This window comes from Hyperoodon ampullatus, assembly GCF_949752795.1.
Source record: "Hyperoodon ampullatus genome assembly, chromosome: 3".
NCBI classification, from domain to species: domain Eukaryota; kingdom Metazoa; phylum Chordata; class Mammalia; order Artiodactyla; family Ziphiidae; genus Hyperoodon; species Hyperoodon ampullatus.
In genome coordinates, this window is record NC_136916.1 from 61,485,795 (window position 1) to 61,503,749 (window position 17,955).

The following is a 17,955-nucleotide window of genomic DNA, read 5'->3' on the forward strand; positions in this document are numbered from 1 at the left end:
AAGATCACAAAGCTTATAACTAGCAGAGCTAGAGACTGCTTATTAAGAATTAAGAAAGCTGAACCTAATTCCTAAGACATTTTAGCAGTTTGGGCTAGAACTATTTTTTTCCTATGATGGACATAAAAATGACAACTGTTTACACTTAACAGATATATTTTGCAAAGCTCTAATAAGGGGGACTGTCATATAAAACAAGAAGAAATCAAGAATGTTGAGTATCTTCCCTATTTTGAAGAGACAAGAATCTCTAAACATGAAAAATGCCACGCAAGTTCTGTAAGAATAATTGATACCTTGTATCTAAACAAGAGAGATTAACCTTGGTACGGGTAACAAAAGTTGCATAAAATTCTTTTATATGATGGAATTTCAAGAGATTTTTGCTTCTGTAGGAGATGCTAAATTCTAGGAGATGCTAAATTGAGCCCATATAAATACTTTTCAGGCAGGTAAGTGAGGAAATAAGAAGGATATTCATAGAAAATACAGAACACCGTTTTCCTTACAAAGATTATAGATAGCTCTTCCCCGCCACTTATTCTCCTTAGAAAGAATTTAAAGCTTGGTTTGAAGTAAGCTGAGCTAGAAGCTCTTATTTACAGACATTTTTACCTTTTCGGCATTGGAGCGAATGCATTTTACAAAATATGGTTCTGCTTGACCAAGTGTTTCCATCAGCTTGCTTAATGAGGCCTGCAATACAAAGGAATATAATTAGCACTTACTCTCATTCCAAACTGGCAACGAATGGTTTATAAATATAAACAACAATGTTGGTAAAATATGCAAAAAAAAGTGGTATACATAGAAATAGGTTTGTTTCTGAAAAGCACATTGTGTACACTGCCATACTGATTAAACTGAGGCCAGTTAAGGACGAGGATGGCAGTTTAACCTTAAAGCTGACAGACTGGCAATAGTAAATACTGCAGATATATTTTATAGTAATCTAAGTCTATAATAAATTTTTTACCTTTCTTCACATTTCATGAAACAACTTTATTCAAACTCATGCAGTCTCAGAGTAACTTTGGGAAAAACATCCAGTAGGGTATCCAGGAAGGTAGTAATCCCCTGCTTCAGTTTTAATGTTTGAGTATGTAGTGATGTTCCCTCTTTCATTCCTGATGCTGATAATTTTGTGCTTTGCCTCTTTTTTCCAGATTAGTCTGACTGGAGGTTTATAAATTTTCTGACATTTTCAACGAACCAGCTTTTTTTTTTTTTTTTGTGCTACGTGGGCCTCTCATTGTTGTGGCCTCTCCCGTTGCGGAGCACAGGCTCCGGACGCACAGGCTCCGCGGCCATGGCTCATGAGCCCAGCCGCTCCGCGGCATGTGGGATCTTCCCGGACTGGGGCACGAACCCGTATCAGCTGCATCGGCAGGCGGACTCTCAACCAGTGCGCCACCAGGGAAGCCCCAAACCAGCTTTTTTATTTCATTGGTTTTTCTCTATTATTTTTCTGTTTTCGATCTCACTGATGATTTCTACTTTATCATTTCACTCCTGCTTGCTTTGGGTTTAATGTTTTTCTTTTTCTAGTTTCTTAGGGTAGAAGCTTAGATTAGTGACTTAAGGCCTTTCTCCTTTTCTAATAAGAGCATTTAATGTTATAAATTAACCTTGGAGTACTGATTTAGCTGCACTGCACAAACTGTGATATTTTATTTTCATTCCATTTAAAATATTTTTAAAATTGTCCTTCCTCTTTGACTCATGTTTTATTTAGATGTCTTTTTAATTTGCCAAATATTTGGGGATTGTTATCTTTATTTTATTGATTTCTGGTTTAATTACAGTCAGATAACATACTTTGTTTATTAGTGTTCTATTTATCTATTGGCTTTTCAGCTACATCTCTTTGTATTGTTTTGTGTGTGTGTGTCTGCTCTATGGATAACAATATACTAACCTAACCGCACAGTATACTTAGAGTCAATATTTTATGATTTCAAGTAAAACTTAGAAGTCTTACAATCACATAGACTCCTGTTATTGCTGTCATATATATTACATCAACATACACATTTTTTTACTTTTAGGTGTTCTTTTCGTGTGTGTTACTGTAATATAATACACATAATATAAAAGGCTTGAATCATAAATACACAGTATGATGAATTTTCACAAAGGGAATACACTCTTGAAACCAGAGCCCAAATCAATGAATAAAGTATTATTAGAACCTTAGAAGTCCCTCTGTGCTCCATCCCACTGAACTTAGCAAGATCACTGTACATAGGCTACCTGCCTCCACCCTCCACACCTCAACCAAGGGTAACCATTATCCTTACTTCCAAGATGGTAAGTCAGTTTACCTACTATTAAACTTTATATAAAGAGAAAGATACACTATGTACTATCTTGTATTTGTTGCATACAATTGTATCTTGTACATTTTCAGCACTATATAGTAGTGATTCATTATATGACTATACCACAGTTAAGTTATCTGTTTAGGATGGATATTTGGTTGCTCAAGTTTGGGATGTTAGGAATAAAGTTGCTATGAACAATCTTCTACATGTCTTTCAACTGTTTTCCAAAATCCCTGCATCAATTTATATTTCAATAGCAGTGCATAAAAATTCTGGTTGCTCTACATCCTTGCCAATACTTTGCATAATCAATCTTTTTTATTTCAGCCATGCTGGAAAGTGTGTAGTATTATTGCCTTATAGGCAGTTTTAATTTTCATTTCCCTGATGAATAATAAATAATATTGAGGATGTATTTGATAGGCTTATTGGCCTTTTGGATAACATTTTTTTTTTTTTTTTTTTTTTTTTTTTTGCGGTACACGGGCCTCTCACTGTTGTGGCCTCTCCCGTTGCGGAGCGCAGGCTCAGTGGCCGTGGCTCACGGGCCTAGCCGCTCCGCGGCATGTGGGATCTTCCCGGACTGGGGCACGAACCTGTGTCCCCTGCATTGGCAGGCAGACTCTCAACCACTGCGCCACCAGGGAAGCCCTGGATAACATCTTTTGATATAAGACAGTTTTGCTTGATCAAGACCTTTGCCCATTTCTATTAGGTTGTCTTTTCAAGAACTGATCTGTGGTTTTTCATATATTCCACATATAAGATCTTTTTTCAGTTGTATTGCAAGTATATGTATATACCCTGTAGCTTGCCCTTTCATTCTCTTAGTAGTGAGTTTGTTTTTAACAGTTTTATTGAATTACAATTTACATACTATAAAAATGTATCCATTGTAGTGCATAGATCAATGATTTTTTTAGTAAATTTATACAATTGTGCAACCATCATTACAATCCAGATTTAGAAATCTTCCACCCAACCCCTCAAAAGGTCCCCTCCTGCCCATCTGCAGTCAATAACTGCCCCCACCCAGTGTCCCAGGCAACCACTGGTTCACTTTCTGCTGCTATAAATAAACCACCTTTGAAAAATATAATCCTCTTTAGACATCTTTTCCTCTCACTATAAAACCAATATGTATCTACTGTAGAAAACAGAATACACAGATACATATTCGAGAATAAAAATCAGTTTGGTTGAGTTTGTGTAATGACTTAATTCTTAGTTCCAGAGGTAGAACTAGAAGTAGATTATTTTCTTCAAACCGAGCCTTTACGCAGAGAACTCAGATTTCTGCCAAAAAACCCAAAGTTAGAAAAACTCTTAGCCAAGGAACAGAAACACTTAGAATTTCCACCACTACAAGCAAAGGACTACACTGACTAATGATGTAGTGGTGGATATATTTCCCAGCAATCTGTGGGTCTCTGAGCAGCTAAGCATGCGTGTCTTGTCAGGCCAAGAGAGGGGCAGTAGTTTTATCCGCATGTTTCAGCAGATATAACAGCAACAGCATGTGCATGACCTATTATCCTAAGTGAAAGCCACAAAACTCCTTTTAAAGCATTAACTGAGCAGACACATGGTGCCTATGAAGTGGTCTCCTTTCATATACAGCTCTATGCATAAACAATGCATAGTTTTTGCCTTATGATCAAGTTGCATCATCTCGCTCATAACTTAAGACTTTAGCTACTTTATTTGACAGTCTGATGGCTAAAAGGATACTAACATTTGCTGGCAGTAGAAAAAGTCTCAAAAGAGAATAATCCAGAGTAGGGTGAGGGTGGCTATTTATCTAACCACTGAAATAAGAAAAATATACATATGGTCTACCACCTTGTTATTTGTTTCTATTTGTTTAATCTGCTCTTTCTTTTATCCTGCCTTTTTTAAACTGAGTATACAGTTGATGCTTGAACAACACAGGGGTTAGGGGTACTGACCCTCTGTGCTGTTGAAAACCCACATGTAACTTTAAAGTTGGCCCCCGGCATACTTGGTTCCACCCTATCTGGAGTTCGAATCCTGAGATTCAACCAACTACTGATCGTGTAAAACTGTAGTGTAACTATTGGAAAAAATCCATGTGTAAGTGGACCCATGCAGTTCAATCAAGGATCACCTGTATTTTATGATTCCATTTTAGTTCTGCTATTAGCTCATTACCTATGATAAGCTTTTATTTTTTTAAGGATTTCTCAAGACATGACATCTTTAACATATCACAATCTGCCTTCAAATAATGCTACACCATTACCTGTATAGTGTATACTATACAGGTAATGCTGTAACTTTACAAGAGTATAAACTTTACAACAGTATAAACTTACATTTAGCCCCTCCGTTTTGTGCTACTTTTGTCATACGTTTTATTTCTACCTCACAATATATTATTTTTTTCTTCTACAGTCAATTATCTTTCTAAAAAATTAAAAGAAGAGAAAAAGTATTTATTATAGTTAATTACACTTCTATCATTCTGGCAATTTAGTGTTTTGTATAGATCCAAAATCTATGGTTTTCTCATCATTTTTATCCCAAATTTAACATTCTTATAATGTAGATTTCCCGGCAATGCATTCTCTCAACTTTTGTTTGTCTGAATAAGTCTCTATATAACCTTCAATACTCATGTGCATAGAATTTTAGAGTGACAATTTTTTTTCCCCTTTCAGTTTTTTAAAAATACTATTCTTGAATTCTGCCTTTCATAGTTTCTGATGAGAAACCTACTGTTATTCTTATCTTCATTTCATGGCACATAAATGTTGTCTTTTTTCTCTGGCGGTATTTAAAATTTCTCTTTTTAACTGGCTTTAGCAATTTGATGTGATGTGTATTGGTGTGTTTAGGTTTGTTCTGCTTGGGATTTGTTGAGATTCTTTGATCTTTGAGCTTATATTATTCATAAAAATAAGGAAATATTTTGGTCATTATTTCTTCAAATTTTTTTCTGTATCCCCCTCTCTTGACTTTCCTTCTTAGATGCCAATTACACCTATGTTCAATGATCTAATATTTTCCCACAAGTGACTAATGCTTTTTTTCATTTTTTCCATCTTTGTTATTTCTCTCTGTACTTTATTTTAAAGTAAATGTAACTTCTAATTCACTACCTCGGCAAATAGGTGTTAATCCCATCTAGCTTATTTTTATTTTCAAATATTACATTTTTAATCTGTGAAAGTTCCATTTGAGTCTTTCTCATATCTTCTATTTTTTTCTCATCATTATTCATGTTTTTCTTTGGACATATTTATATGATTTATAATAGCTATTTTGAGATCCTCATCTAAATGCCATTTTCATAATCTCTGTCATTTTTAGATCTGTTTCTTTTTCATTTTTCAATATTTATTTATTTATTTGGTTGCATCGGGTCTTAGTTGCAGCAGGCAGGCTCCTCAGTTGCAGCTCACAGGCTCCTTAGTTGTAGCATGCAAACTTTTAGTTGCGGCATGAATGTGGACCTAGTTCCCTGACCAGGGATAGAACACCAGCCCCCTGCATTGGGAGCATGGAGTCTTCACCACTGCGCCACCAGGGAAGTCCCTAGATCTGTTTCCAATGATTGATTTTTTTTCTCCCTTGTTATGGGTTGTTTTTTCCCTGATTCTTTGCATGCCTAATAATTTCAGATTGGATGCTAGTGTGATTTTACATTGTTGGATTTTGTTATATTCCTTTAAAGAGCAACAGACATTTTCCCCTGGGGCTGTTAAGTTATAAAGGATCACTTTGATTCTTTCAAGACTTGCTTTTATTAAGCTTTGTGAGGGCAGGTCCAGAGCAAAACCTTGGCATTTGTTTGGACTCCCTCTCCCTGGGCTATAGCAAACTGCCTTTATGCAGTAACCTGGGACTTGCCTCATTTATTTCCCTCTTCTCAGGGATCATAATCCTGCAATGCTTACTGTCTAATATCTAAAAACATTCTATTCTTATCTTTTGTCCAGTTTTCTAGTTGTTTAGAGCAGAAGGGCAATTCCTGTATCAGTTAATCCTTCATGAGTTCTATGATTTCATTTTGATGAAAGTAAATATTCATTCACAAGAAGTGTATGAAGTCAAAGACAGCTGGGTGCCATCTATCTTCATCACTTCTAATTTCCTCACCTGTACAATAAGAATGACAGTATTTATCTCACAGAATTGGAGGAAAAATAATGTGTATGTATAAATATTTAGTAAAGGATCTGGAAAATATAGTACTCATTACTTTTATAATACTTAACAATGTATTAGAAACATTAAAGATGACCCTTTTTGCAAATGTTAAATACAATACATGAATTTAATTTGAAAATATCCATAATTCCTGAATTTGGGGGACTTTAAGGGACATGATAGGATTGTAATTATAACTAAGTTTTATTGTAGTAGCTATAATGTGTACTCTTCAGATTAAAGTCTGAGTTTGGTATACAGGAACCTGTAAAAGATCCAAGGTAACAAAATAAAGGACACAACAGCTTAATGGTTCTACCCTTCATAATTATGAGATTAATGCTTCCTTTTCAGATGCCAAGCTCACCACATTACCTTTTGATCAGAATTTGGCTTCCTACCTTGATCTGCTAATCAGGAGGAAATGCGATCATGAACTAACAATTGTAACAAGTCTGCCTATGACTCTTATTTCTCATTGTATATTAATAAACTTTGATACTGTTTTACAGCAGTGTTTATAGTTTATCAGTCAGCATGATATTTTTTTCCCTGTAAATTCACCTTTCCATTTCTAAATCCATAAAGTGAAAACCCAAACTCTGGGATGTGAAGACATCACCGAGGTACAGACAGACCTGTCTGGTCAAGCAACATCTCTCTCTTTTTTTAAATAATCAAATACCATTAACCCATAGGATTGTGATTTAAGAAGGATTTTTTTTAATTCATGGCAGAGCTTCCATTATATATTCAATTGTCTTTCCTTTAACTTTATTAGCACCTAATAAGCTGTTTGGCTCTTCGATCTTGTTTTTTTGTTTTTGCTTTTTTTTAAAGAGCACTTTGACCAAGTAGCTTTTATAGAATCAAATTTTTCTCTAGGCCTATGGTGAAAATTGTCTAAAATAAAATGACATTTCTAGCCTACAGTTTGAAGAACTGTGCTTATAAATCAAACTAGATCATATCCAGTGATATGTTAGTAGATAATTTACATTCAGGTCTCCTGGATTAAACAGAAGCATTGAAAAACGTGATAACATAGAAGTATAGCTATCGGCAGATAAAGAAATTTTTAGTTAACAGTGAACGACGCTTCTGTGATAAAAGCATGAGGTAGAGTAAAATTATGTAAAGCACTCTTTCCTTTAAGATTTTCAGCTCTTTTTCATAAATATCTAGCAAATGAATAGAATGTTAGAGATGATTTGAGAAGAATGGGAAGAATTCAAAGAGAATTTTGTAAAGTTATTCTGGAGGTTATTTGGTTAATTTATTATGATCATATTTATTCCTAAATGCCCAGTTACAATGAAAGGAACTGGATTCCTATATACACAAAACTAAAATAAACAATCAAGAAAAAACTTACACTTCCATTGAGTTAAATGTTGATGGCAGTAGCATGAGGTTTAAATATATAGGGAGAAATACACATCATTATGTTAACAGTGACCATATCTGGGCAGTCAGTTTTCTGATGCTTTTCTCCTCACACTGAAAATAATAAATTACTCTTTGGGATATGCACTATCCAGAGATACAAGGATGAAAAACAAAAGCACTTGACTTTTTTTCCCCATCTTTGGTACTTCCATCCAAAATGACCATTATAGTATAGCTTTTTAGTCACATGAATCATATCCCATTCAGGTATCTTGCAGATCACTTTGACCTTACAATGCCAATCTGAACAAAACAGATTCCTCTTTGTTAAAAATAAAAGGAAAAAAAGGTAAAACAGGAAACAACCTGAAACTGGGCACTGATGCTGGGAGGTTTCTTCTTCTTGTGCAAATGAAGAAGAGACTTGGTAATGCGATCCTGTAGGGTCAGTCTTGTCAGGTGCTTTAAAGACTTTACTTCTAGCAAGTGCTGAAAAGCAGGGGAAAAAAATCAAATTCTTCATGTAAATTAATCTAAGAATAGGAAAAACAAAATTGTAAGCTAGTTTTCATTATTCCTGCGTATAATGACTGTGGTGAATATGAGCGATTAATATTCAACATCCATTTTTACCCTCCTTCTGCTTTCTTACAGAAGCTTACCAGCTAAAAAGAAACTACATTTCCCAAACTCTCTTACATCTCAGGTTCTGGATGTGATTTAAGTTCACCAATTCCCACACGTGAAACTGGGAAGGTCTAACTGAGGCAGAGGCTTTGTCTACTAGCTTGTTTCTGCTGGCAAACATGTACACAAAAGTACTTTAGTTTTCGGTGGTCCCAGTGCCCAGGCACTACTTTTTAAAGTGTTGTGAGGCAGAGTGCAGGGCATTTGTGTTGTCACTGCAACTCTAGTAAAAGCACCTTAGCCCTGAAGCCAACAGTTGTAGCAGCTTCTTCTTGATGGCTGGATTACACCACAGGTGGTATGAGCCTGGAAGCAGCACCAGTGATAGTGGCTTCCTCATTTCCTAGCTTTCTGAGTACAGCTGAGGTCAGTTCTGCTCTGTTGTTTTAATACTTCTGATGATTTCTGTAAGCACCTCTTTGAATTAAGTCCCTTTCTACTTAAAAATATCTATGGTGGTTAGTTATCTGCAACTGAATTCCGATCACACAGATAATAAATTAAATTCAATCCCTGGGCTATATAATAGGTAAGCCAGGAACACGTACACAGAAAAAAAGAAAATGTAGTCCCTATCAACCCGCAACCTGAGGTCCTAATTATTAATCTTAAAAATAAGATATAAGTTACACATAAAGCAACTAAAGAATACAAAACAGGACACTGATAAAGTATTTTGGAGCTTTTTTTAGCTAATCGTTAATCAATTTTTAAAATCCTACTAATTTATGGCTGTGAGTTTGTCAATGAAAAAAATGTATCTACACAGATGTGCAACTGCATATGTTATTTAAAAAGTAGTAAAAGTTTTATTGTATGAGAAGCACAGAATTGAGTTAAAAGTATGACAAATTAAAAGACTAAAAAATATTAATTTTGACAAGATAAACATTAAAAAATAAAAACTTCCAAGTGGCATTAAGTACAATATACATTTAAACAATTCCACCTAAGAAAAAATATTTTCAATAATGACAAAGACTTATTATCCATACATAAGAACTGTAAAAAAAATTCTTTAAAAAATACATCCAGTGATAATAAATGAGCAGAAGACTTCAACAGGCAATTCTCAAAATATAAATGACAAGTAACATAATGACAATCAATCTCACTTTTAATCAAAGAAACACACATTTTCTTTTAAGGAGATTTTCTGCACATCAGATTGGCAAACATAGTAAAGGCTGATAAAACCCAGTATACACGAAATAGGCATATTTATGCACTGTTCTTAGGAATGCAAATCATTATAATCTTTCTGATAAACCATTTCACGTCTACGTATTTATCTAAGGAGAGCTCTGAATGTTGTTTCTGACAGTGTACTTCAAAAAAATAGTGAAAAATTCTAAACAAAAGCAATAAGGAACTATACAGAATTTTTTTCATAAAGTAAGCTTCATTCACACAACTGAATACTATACAGCTCCTAAAAATACTGCAACCTATATTTACTGACATGGAAAAATATCTGCAAATACTCTTGACCAAAAAAACCCCACACAAAACAATAATATATATGTAAATATATATAGTACATGTGTATACTGAATTTTGAGAGTTTAGACTTTATTTTTATTAGCATTTTTGAATTCTTACAAAAAGATTCATTGTATATTAAGAAAAAAATAATTTTACATACTGGTCAGGACTCAATTAGAAGAGTTTTGTGGTTTATCCATAAGTAAAAAGAAATTAGCACTGAAGCCTAAAATTATTTCCCCAAACATTTAAGATACTTCTGATAAAAAGACCTTGGAAATGGTTTCATTTTATAAACCATATCTAAGGCAATGGTAAAATTAATTACTAAATGTCACTATGTGAAAAAGGGTCAGATGAACTGTGAAAAATACAAGTAACTATTTTTTTTAAACTATTAAAAAGTCCTTCCCATCAAGGAATGATTAGAAAGGTAAAAAAAAAAAAAAAAATCCACATTCATTCTTATCTCAAGGTCTGTCCAATCTTTTCATTTGCTTGGAATACTCTATAGCTAGACCTTTACATTGCTTGATTTTTTGTAGCATTCAACTTATAGCTTAAATACCCAAACTTTCTCATAAAGCTATTTTCTTAAATACCCCAAAGGTAGCCCACCTCTAAATCAATAATATGTCATTTCATTTTCCTCTTTGCACATAGTATCATCTAAATCATCTTTTGTTTACTTGTATATTTTTTTTCTCTTTCTCTAAAAGAATCACTATGAGAGAGCAAGGATTCTCTGACTGGACTGTTTATCTCAGCACCTCCAATGCCTAAAACAGTGTCTGGTACTGCAAACTCAATAAATATTAGTTTGGATAAATGAATGAATGGTTAGCAAGTAATGATTTTTGAACAATGTTTCCCCAGCAACTGGAGACCAGTCTCTTGTCCACAAAACTCACCATGATTAGATCCATCAACAAATATTCAGTGATTACTACAGATTCTGTTCTCAGTGCTAGGAATACATTGCATTCAAGTACAGGGAAACAGACTATAAGGAAATTAAAAAATAAATGATAATCTGAGGGTTATTAAGATTTATGAAGAAGATAAAACAGGGCAAGGAAGAAAGGAGAGACAAGGCGGAGCAGAACAATGTGGAAGACAAGAGGCTAAGGAGGCAAGAGAGAGATAAATCCAGTCAAGGGACAGCTTCAGTAGTCCAGTATGATGTGACAAAAACCAAGAACTGAACTGTGGGCCCAAGATCTAGCAGAAAACAGATACAGAGTTAATTCTTTTCTTAGGTCTTCTGTTCATTATCTACTTTATTCCTTTCTTAATTCCATCTTCATTGTTTAGCTTATTAAGATTAGTCAGTTCATTCTTTTTTAAACAATTATTTACTGCTTGCTGTGCAAGGTGCTATAGCCACAAAGATTAAGAAGATATTGCTCATGTTGTTAAAGCTAACTAAAATGGACAATAAACTTACCTTCAACGTTTGAGCCTGAGTGACTACAAAAATTCAGTAGGGGAGTGACACAAAAATCGCTTTGGGGATCAAGTCTGAGAGATGAGCAGGGTGTCAAAGTAGAAATGTACAACAAGGGAACTGTCAGTAAAAGACTGAAAATTTAAAGGTAGATCATATTAGAAAGGTATATTTAATAGAAGTGATGGTTTCAAGGTATGAGAGGGTAAGTACTCTCTAGGAGAGAAAGGGAAAGAACTATCAAAACAGAACTATATTAACAGAAGGCTAAGGGCTGCTGGAGGTTATATGTGTTGAACATTTGCCCGTGTTTATTCAGAACTGTAATAAAAATAAAGCATTCTAAATCCTACCTATATCAATAAAATGATGTGCCCTTAATACAGGTGACTGAATCTTATTTCCAGTAGCGATAAAAGTTGTAGGGATGCGTACAATAATGATTCATACTCAAGGTAAGAAAGTGGCTGCAGATTTCACAAAAGAGCAAAAGGAAAAAGAAGTTCAGGTTATCTACACTTCTGTTGCTTCCTTCCACATCACATAAAACTAACTTAATGCAACCAAAATATCTTAATCAGCAAATGACCATAGTCAATGAGGATACAGGATCTGCTACTTTAATTTTATTAATATATACTTGTTTTGCCTTGGTTTGAAATGGACTGAAAGAAACAAGCAAAACACAAACACTCATTAAGCATAATTAGAAAAAATGAGGCATATTTAAAGAAGGGTAGGAAAGTAAGATGAAGAGTGAGGTTACTAAACAAAGCACACATCATGCCTACATGCATGTACACAGATAAGCCACAACTTCAGCTCTAACATTCTGGTAGCAAATATGAAGAAAATACTTATTATTTATTGAATACTAATCATGCACATACCAAATATATATCTCTCATCCTAACATATATTATCCCCCACATTACAAATGAAGAGACAGAGGTTAAGACAAGTTCGAGAACTTACTCCAAAAATCAAAGAGCAGGGACTTCCCTGGTGGCGCAGTGGTTAAGAATCTGCCTGCCAATGCAGGGGACACAGGTTCGTGCTCTGGTCCAGGAAGATCCCACATGCCGCAGAGCAACTAAGCCCAAGTGCCACAACTACTGAGCCCGCGTGCCACGACTACTGAGGCCTGCGTGCCTAGAGCCCATGCTCCGCAAGAGGAGCCACCTCAATGAGGAGCCCACGCACCACCGCAACGAAGAGTAGCCCCCACTTGCTGCAACTAGAGAAAGCCCACACACAGCAGCAAAGACCCAATGCAGCCCCCCCAAAATTAATTAATTAATTTTAAAAAAAAGTCAAAGAGCAAGTAACAGATCCATCATTTGAACGTAGGTCAGTTTGACTACAAGGTCTATATTCTCACAGACTATGTGTTGCCTCTCTAATATTAAATATATGTACTTGAATACACAAGACACACTAAAATAAACAAAAAATTAGCCATATTTAATTTTAAATTATTGAGAAATAGATGGGATTCCCATGATTGATGATTGAATGGAATCATTTACTTCAGATGTATCCAACATATTCTTGTTGGCTATCATGTAAAGTTTAAGAAGTTATAAAAGAATGTATATATATGTATAACTGAGTCACTTTGCTGTAGAGCAGAAATTAACACAACATTGTAAATCAACTATACAATTAAAAAGAAATAATTTATCCATTTGAGGAGAGGGAAAAGAACAGCACAAACACTAGGCCCAGAGGTGGCATTCAAAATATTAAAAGGCTAGAGAGACAGTGAAGGAAAAAAGAAAGACAAATGAACGATAATGAATATTTGACAATGAATGTAGTCTCCTCTCTTTCTCTCTACATAAAATCATTTCATGTAAGACCATAATCACAAACCACTTAGGTAAATTTTCTTTGTGGCTTAAAACATATTTGTCACTACCACAAACCACATCAGCAGTACATTAAATTTTCTTTGGAAATATAAGGTGACTTAAGTAGAAGGAAAAATTAAAGACAGATTCATTTTCTTCTTTCTTGAACTTGAGAACCATGACAATAAATAGCTCTTTTTCAGTTCTTTTAAAATTTTGAAATTATGCCCATTAACAAAGTTACAAACGACAGGACTCCTTCTTTGGGAGAGCACAAGAGAGAAAAACTCAGTAAGATTTTTCTTTCTTTAGTAAATTTAATAAATATTTTGGAATGTAGATTAGAGTAGGCAAATTACAACCCCTGGGTCAAATCCTGCCCACTGTTTTTATAAGATTTATATGGTTGCAAAAAGAATTAAATAATATATGATGGCATGTGAAAATTAAATGAAATTCAAATTTCAGTGTCCATAAGTAAAGTTTTATTGGAATACAGTCACTCTCACTCAGTTACATATTGTCTACAGCTGCATTTGTGCTATGATAGCAGAGCTAAGTAATTATAACACAGACTAGACGAGATAAGCCTGCAAGCCTAACTGGACCTTTACAGAAAAACCTGGCTAACTAACGCTAATGATGATTAGAGTTAGGTAAGCATTACTTAGAAATTATTTTTAAATCAGATAAAATTCAGAATTTTATCTTAAACTGACTCAAGGAGAAATGAAAAGATCTTATGCAAAGATGCAATTACTCAACAAAAATTTACATTTATATTCAGAAGCTCTTCAAACACTAGAAAATGGGACATATCACAAGTATTTACCTGAACCATTAAACTTGGCCATTTCATAACATCCAGCATTATTTCTAAAATGGTTTCAACTGAATATACACAATTAACCTCTATTTTGGGTACAAATAACATATTTCTTTTTTGTTTATGAAGATCGTTTGCATGAATAATAAAAAAATAATTATGAAATGGGGCACTAACAGAAAAAAATTTTTTGTAATACTCACCTTTGGAAGGCCAGGCTTGGATTTGAAATTTTTGTTTCTCCTATAGAGATAAATCATACATTAGGAAAAAAAAAAAACCACAGTAGAGACGAATGATTTCAAGGTCTCTACTAAAACAACAGACTATATACCCATTTCCAAGTTATAGGTCACCTAAATGAAAACACTGTCTAATTCAACTAAGCAGTCATCTTTGGGAAGGAAGGTTAAGCGAAGAAAAGAGATGCCTGCTCTGTAATACAGGTACAAACACATTTAAGGCCAATGATAAGTAACATAATGTACATTCAAAGCTGAAGTTTCATTTTCTTTTGGATGTTAATAGGGCTCTGCATTCTTAAACCTATAGAGGCATTGTTTCTGTCATTTTAAACTTAAATAGATAGCTAATTTCATGAATTTTTAAAATGTACTTTTCACTAAGACTCATGATCTTCCATTTTTAGAAATTAAAAATTCTCTTTTGCCCTTTTTTCCCTTATTCATAATTCAGTATCACACTTATATCAAATCTTTTTTTTTTTAATGGCTACATACAGGGAATAAAGCCCAATGCTTATGAACATGGGCTGGGGTGTCAGGAAGACCTGGGCTTGAATCTAAGCTCTTTCACCTACTAATTCTGGAGTATAGCAAGACTTATACAAATTGAGCCTATTAACACTGTTAAATGATGATTTAGGGATTAAGGAATCCAATTCAGTCACACTTCTAGCTAGTGGTCAAAAAATATGCTTTGGAAGATTTTGAAATATGTTGATATAGGTAGCTAAGAACTTTTTACTTGTCTACCATGCATGGTTATATCTATGTCCTCAAACCAGTTCTAAATCAGGTAAGGAGGAATGGCAGGCTTGGGTTAAGTGTTATATATCACCATACAGGCGCCCCTTGAACAACACAGGTTTTGACTGTGCAGTTCCACTTATAAGTGGATTTTTTTTCAACAGTTTTTTAAAAACTGTATGCTTCTTCTCCTGTTAATTGTCTTTCAAGTTACTGTACTTGATCTGAGGTTGGTTGAATCTGTGGATGTAGAATCACAGATACCGAGGAGCAGTGGATATGGAGGGCTGACTACAGGAAACACACAAATTTTTGACTGTACAGAGGGTTGGCACCTCTAACCCATGCAGTGTTGAGGGGTAAACTGTATATGGCCCCATTCACCACTTCATAAGGGATTTTCCTGCCCAATTTGTTAGCATTGCCAGAATTAAAGGACAATGGCAGTTAAAGACTAGGAATCCTAAAAAGAGCTATCAGTTTTTGCTCTCTCTGGTTGTAGGGTCTGTTAAAGAGCAATAAAGAGTCATCTCCATAATAAGTATATTCAGTCTGATTCTCCTGGTGAGATGAAAACAAACACCAGCTTTATAATACAGGAGACTGTCACAGCTCTAAATTCTGACTACTTTTGAGTCTTGTTTCACTCAAAATTCTACTCATGAAAATAATGCTTCATGATCACCTCTCTTCTTTTTTAGCCAGAAATTTTAAATCAGTCATAAAAAAGCAATCCACATTATTGATCAATACTAACGTGAGAATTCCATGGGCTCTCTCCAAGAGTTTGCTGCTAGCTGAATTAGCGAATATCCCATCTTTATCAAGCAAGGAGGTGTTACTGGATAGTCTGCTCTGGCGAATCCCAGTTCTGCCATTCCAGGCAAAATCAAATGTTTCACTGTAAAAATTAAATAGAGTACAATTTGCTTTGTTAATTGAGACATCCCTAAAACTACATACATTTCTTTAAAAAGTAAAATAAAACTTTAAACACTAAAGTTAAAATTTAGAAAAAATGCTAAACCAGCAGAAAATGGTTTTATCAGAGAGATTACTGATTAATTTGGCTTATCTTTTACTCTTTCAGAACAAAATATTTCTACTGATTCTAGCACATTCACATTCAAATGTGCATCAAGGTGAGCACATCATATAGCTAATACCTTTAAATATACCACTTAACAAGCAGTAAATAATATAATGTATTAAAATATAATGTCATGGCTTTTGTCTGTGTTTGAAGCCCAAACCCTCTTTCCTTTTTAAAAAGGATATATTAGCCACTGAGTGTAACCACTTCTTTGAGTTTCACTTATTTTTGGAGAATACTCATGTATGTAAAATACTAATAAAAACTGTATGCTTCTTCTCCTGTTAATTGTCTTTCATTAGTTTAACTTACAGGCCCGCAGCCACTGAACCTAAGAAGGCAAACGAAAAGTTTTTTCTCCCTGACAGTTTCATACCATATAATTTGATTTATATAACATACACAAAATAACAAAACTACAGAAATGAAGAACAGATTAGTGGTTGCTAGAGGACAGGAAAGGGACATGGAAGAAGAAGGATAATACAAAAAAGCAGCATGAATAAATTCTTTTATGATGATGAAAGAGTTCGGTATCCTGATTGTGGTGTTGGTTACACAAATCCATACATGGGATAAAACTGCAAAAAACTACCCATACACACAGATTTTTTTTTTCAGAGATTTTTTTAAATGGTGAGAACTGTAGTCTAGTTAATATTAATGTAACAATGTAACTTTCCTGGTTTTGATAATATACTACCAGTATATAAGATGTCATTTAAGGAAAACTGAGTGAAGGGTACATAGGACTCTATGAACTATTTTTTTCCTTTGTACTATTTTTGAAACTTCCTGCTTTTGAAAAATGGAATATAACCTTAAAATATTTATTTTCCAATTAGTTCTTTATTTAAACTATACTACTTTTTAGATAGCCAGGACAATATCTTTAAAATCTTGTAATAACTTTGTTCTGTCCTCCTGGTCAAGCTTCTTACTAAGAACAACAGAAGATAAAAAAATAATCAAACATGCAAAACTTTACAAAAATTTTCATCAATATCAAGAAAATCAGAAACAACCTAAATAACCAACAATTGGAAATAAATGAAAGAAGTTATATTATAACCACCCCCATGGAAGTCTATAAGGTCATTAAAAATCATGTGGGGGCTTCCCTGGTGGCGCAGTGGTTGAGAGTCCGCCTGCCGATGCAGGGGACACGGGTTCGTGCCCCAGTCTGGGAAGATCTCACATGCCGTGGAGCGGCTGGGCCCGTGAGCCATGGCCGTTGAGCCTGCGCGTCCGGAGCCTGTGCTCCGCAACGGGGAGAGGCCACAACAGTGAGAGGCCCGCGTACCGCAAAAAAAAAAAAAAAAAAAAAAAAAAAAATCATGTGGGAGCAGCAAAGGAAACCATAAACAAGACCAAAAGACAACCCTCAGAATGGGAGAAAATATTTGCAAATGAAGCAACTGACAAAGTATTATTCTCCAAAATTTACAAGCAGCTCATGCAGCTCAATAACAAAAAAACAAACAACCCAATCCAAAAATGGGCAGAAGACCTAAATAGACATTTCTCCAAAGAAGATATACAGATTGCCAACAAACACATGAAAGAATGCTCAACATCATTAATCATTAGAGAAATGCAAATCAAAACTACAATGAGATATCATCTCACACAGGTCAAAATGGCCATCATCAAAAAATCTAGAAACAATAAATGCTGGAGAGGGTGTGG

General features: G+C 34.6%; 1 protein-coding gene across 2 annotated transcripts in view; it reads right to left on the bottom strand.

Annotated features, from left to right (window-relative positions):
* The window catches only part of MYO9A (myosin IXA), a gene marked incomplete at its 5' end in the record, with an annotated part of 231,895 nt that overhangs the window by 93,541 nt on the left and 120,399 nt on the right, over window positions 1-17,955 (bottom strand). For both annotated transcript variants that reach the window (XM_079698961.1, XM_079698962.1), the window contains 4 exons: window positions 616-696; window positions 8,253-8,375; window positions 14,388-14,427; window positions 15,931-16,074. In XM_079698961.1, coding sequence (XP_079555087.1) covers window positions 616-696; window positions 8,253-8,375; window positions 14,388-14,427; window positions 15,931-16,074 — 388 coding nt within the window. The remainder of the gene's footprint in view (window positions 1-615; window positions 697-8,252; window positions 8,376-14,387; window positions 14,428-15,930; window positions 16,075-17,955) is intronic.